The 7,647-nt window shown below is 43.7% G+C and overlaps 1 protein-coding gene across 2 annotated transcripts; it reads right to left on the bottom strand.

Annotated features, from left to right (window-relative positions):
* Positions 1 to 217: 217 nt before the first annotated feature.
* Positions 218 to 6,957, bottom strand: xkr5a (XK related 5a). Of its 2 annotated transcripts, XM_014991838.2 has the most exons (7): positions 6,522 to 6,957; positions 5,222 to 5,405; positions 4,870 to 5,054; positions 4,573 to 4,785; positions 4,281 to 4,450; positions 3,964 to 4,075; positions 218 to 2,792 (listed from the first exon to the last, which is right to left on the bottom strand). In XM_014991838.2, exons 1-7 carry the CDS (start codon positions 6,655 to 6,657, stop codon positions 1,846 to 1,848), a joined length of 1,947 nt encoding a protein of 648 aa, XP_014847324.1. In that variant the 5' UTR covers positions 6,658 to 6,957; the 3' UTR covers positions 218 to 1,845. The 2 variants fall into 2 exon arrangements, with proteins under 2 accessions (XP_014847324.1, XP_087857916.1); XM_088001790.1 differs by having other exon boundaries at positions 5,222 to 6,664.
* Between the last annotated feature and the right edge of the window lie 690 nt (positions 6,958 to 7,647).

A 7,647-nucleotide genomic window follows, 5' to 3' on the forward strand; every position in this document is an offset into this window, starting at 1 on the left:
GCAAAAGAAAGATAATATTTACTTTTCATAAGTAGTATGCGTCAAATATTTCAGCCTAAATCTGCTTTTCCTCCAGGAGTCTCTTGTATTTAGCTCCACCCACCATCAGCTTTAAATAACTTTCCTATTAATGCAGGAATAACATACAAGTCTGGGATAATTTCATTAATTTCCTAAGAAGTATCTTTAAAAAAAATGAAATAAATAATAAGTCAACTCAGTGAAACATATAGGCTGTTTATTGCGTATTTCAAGCCACCAGTGGCCTCAGACGTCATATTTTAAAATGCCACACAGGCATTGTTACACTGCTTTCCTGTCTCAGAACAGTGCTTCGAATAAAAGTTTGTCACCTGAAAAGAGCAATCAAGAGCAAATAAATAAAAAAAAAGTCACCACAAATGTCTCATATGCACACGATTCATTTTGTCTCACAGTAGATGAATTTGTGCCTGAGACGTTATTGTTGTTTTACAACATAATGTTAGTTCAATAAGTTATTTAACAATTACATGGTCAACATGTAACAGAAAAAAAAAAAAGATAAAAACATCACAGTTTTCTGCTCAATGCCAATTAACACCACATGAGAAACACAGCTTATTAATATCACATGTATGTAGTGAAGTCTTATTTTTTACGTTAAAGAAAGAAAGAAAAAAAAACAGCATTGCAGCAGAAACAGATGATACTGAAAATAGTTGTGCTTTTAAGCCATAGAAGCTATGGCTTACATTGTGATAGGTTCAGAGGTCAGATGCTCCACTCACTGCTAGATCTATGCACTCTGTCATCAAATAGCTGCAGTGATACGAATGTTTCAGTATGACTTGCTGAAATTCGCTCGTTTCAGAGCCGAGTCGCTGCATATGATAAAATGTTTTAAACCAAACTAACGTGTACAGTGCTTTGAATAAATACTCACACCCCTTGAATCTTTTCACATTATGTCATCCTGCAACCACAAATTTCAATGCAGTTCATTGGAATTTTATGTGACAGACCAACTTTTTTTTTTTTCTTTTTGCAAATAAAAATGAGAAATGTCTGCTGTGCATTTGCAATCACACCCCTTTAATATGTGTAAGAAATTCAAATGACAACAAAATGAATATATCCTGCAGCAGATTACCACTGCATTCAGCCTGAAAACATCGTCCTCACTGCGAAACACGGCGGTGCTAGCGTCATACTGTGGGGATGTTTGTCTTCAGCAAAAACAGGGAAGCTGGTCAGAGTTGTTGACACTATCAATGGGTAAAAGCAAATCACACGTTCCTGATTTTTAGGTGTAAAAAAAAAAAAAAGGAAATTAATAATAACTTCACAAATCTGTACACGCATATAAAATCCCACAAAAAGAAGTTTGTGGTTGTAAACTTTCAAAATGCAAACAATTTCAAGGGGTATGCATACGTTTGCAAAGCACTGTGCTTTCATATTAAGTAATCACAGTCATGTGGAAGCAATATTTCTTTTTTTTTTTTTTTTTTTGCACAGTATAATTCCAAAGTTTAGCTGCCAAACAATAGTATAAATATGAACTGAAACTGGGGCTGGTGGCGTGATCACACACCATTACTGTCACTTGAATGTCAGATTGTCCTTTAAAGAAAAAAGAAAACAAACATAGATAGTTTCTGTGTTTCCAACATTTAGAAGCAATGCATTTTTAAGAATGGTTAATGTTATGAGAAAAATAGATGTTATTTTAGGATTATTTTAGGTTCCCTACTGCATGTAGTGCTCTAACCCCTACGACTCTTATAAAGCTGGTGTTGCTCCGTTAACGTTGGATAAGCTGCTGCTACTCTTAACTCGTTCCCTGATTGTGCCACCAGACAGCTAGAAGGTATTATCTTCATCTCTGCGGGACAGTATGAGCTGCCTCCTTGGACCAGTGAGATGCGGGACGCTGGGGGGAGAATCCGACACCCCGCAGTCCAGCTTGGGAGTGGAGGTGCAGCGTGGCCCGACGCGGCTCATGAGTCCACGCACGTCTCTGTGCAGGGCAGGATCACTGGGGATGGAGCTGAGCCGAACCCCCTGTTCCAGACCCCCGATCTCCCGGTCCAAACGGGGGTTGCTGGCGCTGCTGGGGGACTGGGGATCAGCACTGAAGTACAAGGTGGAACTCGATTCAGTAGGGCAGTAATAAGGCTCCGGGCTGTCTCCGAAAACCGACTTGCCCTCCGGGGAGCTGCGTTTGAAATCCGACGCGGGCGACTCCATGGGGCTTTCCATCTCCAGACTGTCGTCCTCTCCCTCGGGTCGCTCGGTCGACGTGGGCTCGCTTACGCTCTGGAACTCGTCTTTGCAGTCTGAGAGCGGAGCCAGACCCTTTCCCTGGGACTCGGAGGTGGACACCCCTTCACAGCTGCCGCCAGCCGTAAAGGTGATGCCCTCGTTGCTCTTGAACTCCTGGTTGTACTCCTCCATGTCCAGTATGGCCGCCGGCCCACCGGCTCCGTACGCCCTGTTGATTTTACAGAGATCGCCGGTTTTCAGGGCCAGGCGGATGAGGAGCCAGTGGTGGTGGAAGCAAAGGCAGGAACTGTTAGAGTGGCCTTGACAGTTTCCCGGGTGCTCCAGCAGGGAGCCAGCTACGCCAGACAGGGAGAAGCTGCCGTGATTCTGGACAGAAGATGCCGGCAGACTTTTGTCGCCAAGAGAGAAGGAGGACTCGCCTTGCTCTATGCATGTGCTGCCCATCTGATGCCGGTTTGTACCTTGGGAGATTTCTGTGGACTTGGGATGGAGGAACCGGTAGTACAGGACCAGCGAGGTGGCTCCTTGGAAGCAAACGAGAGAAAATATTAAAGTTTAGTATGTATTTCTTTCCTGAGCCCCCCGACTGATTGGCACCTCTGTTAGATTGTAGTTTGCGATAGTAGGTAAACACAGACACACTCCCGTCCTACTCGGGTTGTATGTTTGTCTTTCTCATTTTGAAGAGTGGCAAAGAGAAATGGGCCATGAATTATTAGCTGTCTTCTGTAACTTTGCTCAACCTTAGGAAGAAAGTACAAATAAATAAATAACTGCGTTGGCTTATTTTACAGGAATTATTTGGGTTGCAAATTGGATCGGCACCAGTGACTTAAAAAACTAAAAATGCCTCGGTGCAAGATTTTGTCCATATTTAATAACTGTGTGGTAACTGAGGATCTTTTGCATTTGTTGTTCTATGAATTTATCCGAATGCAACTTATATTGAATTTTTTCCAAAAAGGTCCAAAAGTCAGTTAATTAACACTTCAGTCAGAAAAAGCTTTATTCGCCAAGTTTGTGCACGCAAACAAGAAATTTGACTTTGGCTCCATTTTGCACTCAGTGAGAACATTTTAAATATAAATATGGAACTATTACAAAATATGTTTTTCTAAATATGTGCATATACAGTGTTTTTACAAAAGAGGAAGACAAGGTTGAGTTAGAGGAAGGTGAAGGTACGTATCGATGTGGGAACTCCGACCGTTAAGGGTTCATTAGAGGGACAACCCGAGGGAACAAAAGCGTCTCTCTCGGCGGCTCATTTTTAAAATAGTAGCGCCAACCTGAAGGTAAAAGCCTTGAGGGTTTGAGTCCAGGATGTGTGGGGTGTGCAGAGATTGTAACTGCCTTTTTCCAGACCATATACCTGTACAAGACCTGGATGGAGGGAAGGTCAGTCATGACAATAACATCTGCAGACTTAATTGTTTGTTCTATCCTCTTTTGTGGAGGAGTTCAACTACAGACACACCACACCAGTGGACAAGACTCAGTGTTGTGTATTTAAGAAAATTTGGTATCATATGATCTTAACAGTTTCATACTTTTCAGACTATCAATTTTCTACCCTGGCAACCGTATCGTCGTTTTTCAGAGTTTTGATTCTACACCCTTTGTAATCATTGTTATTATTAACAGAATCGGACTGGTTTGTGCCTCTGTACAGATGCTGCAGACAAAATGACTCACCGAGGAAAAAGCTGCACAGCACAGAAGTGGGAAGGGTCATGCTATCCCATGATGCTTCGCTCAGGAAGTCGGAGGCGGCCAGCAGCAGAGTCACATTCTCTACGAGCATGAACTAACGGAGGAGGAGAAAGTCACACCATCACTCATTTTCCAACAGCTTTACGTCACTGCAGGCTGAGGACACAGAGGTGAGGATGACGGTGCAAACTTCTTGCTTTACATAAGCGCATGTGTCCTTGTAGGTCGCTGCGTGGGATGACACACCCAGCGGAGCACAGCGCATGAAATGCTTTTCTGTAAAACAAGTCATTCCTTACTGCATAGAAGCTGGCCATGCGAAAGCGCGAGGGTCCGTCTTTGACGTTGAGGAAGAGGAAGACGTGGATGAGCCCCAGGACGCCGTTAAAGGCACGCCAACACCAGTGACCAGTGCAAATGTCGGGCTGCTGTGATACCAGCCAGAAGGAGGCTGTGAGCCAGTGAAAACCTGGAGATCAAGGCAAAAACAGACCGAAATCAGAGATTTGTAGCCCAAAAAAGCAAACTACGGTAGTTTGTTTTTGGGTTGTGCCTGAATGGCATCGGAGGACCTTCCCTCTCCGTGCTCACCTGCTACTCCGCAGACCCACCAGTTGAAGACCCTGGCGAAGAACATGAGGCAGGTCACCCGGGCTCCCAACATGCCTGCTCTCCAGACCAGCTGGCACAGCAGGGCTGCTGGTGGCATGGCCAAGTGGCCTGGCCGTATCAGGCAGCAGGCTCGGCTGTACAGCACCAGGGCCCAGGAAATGGACAGCACGCATAGTCCACAGCAATATGCCACTGAGTGTTAAATGGAGGCAAAGCATCAGACAACAAAGTCATGCCTCAAACGAGAGCTAATAACTGACACGGAGATGGGCTGACCTGGTGACATTATCCCCACATCTGTAGATACGACCACATACGCCTGCAGCAAGCTCTGAGGCAGCGTTAGGACAAGCGCCTCCAGCAGCCACAGGGCAGCGACGTCTGCCTGCTGCATGACGGCAGCACCCAGCTCAGCCACCGAGTCCTGCATGTGCAGCACGGACCTCATGCAGTCCCACAACCTGCCAGCAGAGGGAGACAAAGACCTGAACAGGGATAACCTTCTCAATGACGGAATGATGTCAAAAATCCCTGTTCTGCTCTTTCAGGAGTGTCACATCTCACCGAGCATGCAGGCTGTGCTCACGTGCAATAAAACCCCAACATGCTGGGGTTGCACAGACCATACCTTTTGAAGATGCCCAAGTGTAGCACGTGTATGACGGAGAGGTAGCACCGCCTTTCATCCCCGTCATCATAGTACCACTTCACACTTAGCAGCTGGACTGCTGTCCCAGGAAGAAAGAGGCCGAGTGTGAGGCCTGCCCACTGCGTCTCCTCGTTCCAAAGGTAGAATCCTATACAGTAGATCACTGATGCACGCACGCAAACAAAAGACGAGCAGAATGCAGGTTTTATGCAAGAATTTAAAGTGCAAATGGAACTTACAGAGTGCCAGAATGAAATGAGGTAATAAGAGGTTATTATGCACAAAGCATGCTTTATCAGTGGGACAGATTTCTGCATTTTTTTTTTTTTTTAGCCATTTGGCATTACAAACTGAATTTAACTGCAATGTTTTACAACCAGGATGGAACTGGATTTGAATATGTGAACGGTTTGTCTTTTCATATACCTGGAAATGTGTCTTGAGATGACATGTGTTGCAAATTGGCACTACATAAATAAAAGTAATTGAAGTCAACTGTATTAAAGCATTGCATATGTTCGGATATATTGCCAAATGCACAGAATGCGACGAGCAAGAAGATCCCCCACGAGTGCAGTCATGCTGTCTGTCTACCAGCTTTGATGCAAACTTCAAATATTTGTTACATAAACTGATGTTGCTCGGAAATGAGGAATCGGCAGAAGTCCAGCCGGCAGCTGAGTATTTTTATCTTCAGGGAATGGTATACCTGCAGAACACAAAGTCACACTTTGTACAGATCCAGTCATCTTTCTGGTATCCTGACCTTGGGTCATTGATCCGCTTGTTCAGGGAGACTGAGCTGACAGATTACAGGTGGGATGAGAACAGCACGAAAGCTAATTTTGTTTAATATATGGACTAATTTTTTTTTTAGAAATTTTAAGGATTTTAATAATATATATGTTTTTATAAACGCTGTTTGTGGTGAGTGGTAGGATGTAAATAGCCTTGGATGATAGGTGAAGCTGTTGGGGGACACCTTCAGGCGTTCACACCAGTTTCCAGCTGTGGTAAACAAAGCCTCGGCTCTCTGTTCACACTAGTAATAACAGCTTCACCTTGTGTTTCCACCTGAATATAAAGGTTCGTGACAGTGCTACAGAGGCCACACTTCCATGAATGTAGCTAAAACCTCCACGGTGTAATGAAACTTGTCGTCTTGCTATTATTGTTATTTATTTATTTATTTATTTATTTATTTTTTTTCTTTTTTTTTTTTAGATAAAGCATTAACTTGGGAGCGCGATCGCCACCGGTAAGCTAGCTGCCCACTTACGTGCGCTCCGCTCGGCCACGATAACCAGCGCCGACACGCCGAGCAGGATTGCCTGGCACCAGGCTATCCAGCAGCCGCTCCGGCGGGCCGCTGACGGCATCCTGCGGGCGAGCGCTCCGGGAGCGGCGTTCATCATGTTGCAGATATGTGGGAGCGAGGAGCAGCCGGGGACATGATCCTGGTCATCCTTCTCTCCGGGTACATCCGCTCCCTTCTTCTTCTTCTTCTTTTCTCCCGTTGCCCACCCCCTGTCAAAAAAACATGACGTCAGTGGTCGCTTTAAAGGGGCATCAGTTACCGAGCGACTGATGAGACTGTAACTGTAGAGAGTTTATGGCAGGCCATTGTATCATTTGATCCCCGTCATCGGCCATAACATTATGACCACTGACATTCGAAGTGAATAACATTGATTATATCTTCATCCTGGCATGTGTTGTTGGTTGGTTGATATATATATATATATATATATATATATATATATATATATATATATATATATATATATATATATATATATATATATATATATATATATATATATATATATATATATCAAAAACAACTGCTGGAACAACTGGCAACACTGGATGAATAATGTGTGCATGTGGGAGGCAGGTGTCTTTAAAATGTTTTCTTGTTTAATACGGGGCAACGGGTTGCACTGTGGAAGGCAGCAAAAGGTTGTGGATGTTATCATGCACTTAACCTCAGAGTTATTCATTCACATTAGATCTCAGGTTGGAAAAACTTCATGCCAGATAGGACAATATAGCTTTATGAGGACAGCTATTATGAAAAAGATGGAGTGTTTTTATCGATTAAAACTAATTTCATAATTTGCTACCGGAACATGGATGTGGTCTCATTTTCAAGTCCAGCTACAACTACAGAGGTAAATGCATCTTAGCATTTTTAATTTGCTAACAGCTGATACTAATCGTTTTTTGGCCGGTAAAGTGATGTGGCTGATCGTCAAGAATCATTAGGAAGTTAAAAAAACATATATGTCTGGGTGATAGAACAACGGTTTTGTATCAGATACCAACCACCGCTTCATTAGCTTCCTGTCGCATTTCCTTACACTGTGCACATCATGAAGTTCATTCATCATTGAGTGAACATG

Source organism: Poecilia mexicana, unplaced genomic scaffold (genome assembly GCF_051168715.1).
Source record: "Poecilia mexicana isolate PSO_F unplaced genomic scaffold, ASM5116871v1 scaffold_21, whole genome shotgun sequence".
Taxonomy (NCBI): Eukaryota; Metazoa; Chordata; class Actinopteri; order Cyprinodontiformes; family Poeciliidae; genus Poecilia; species Poecilia mexicana.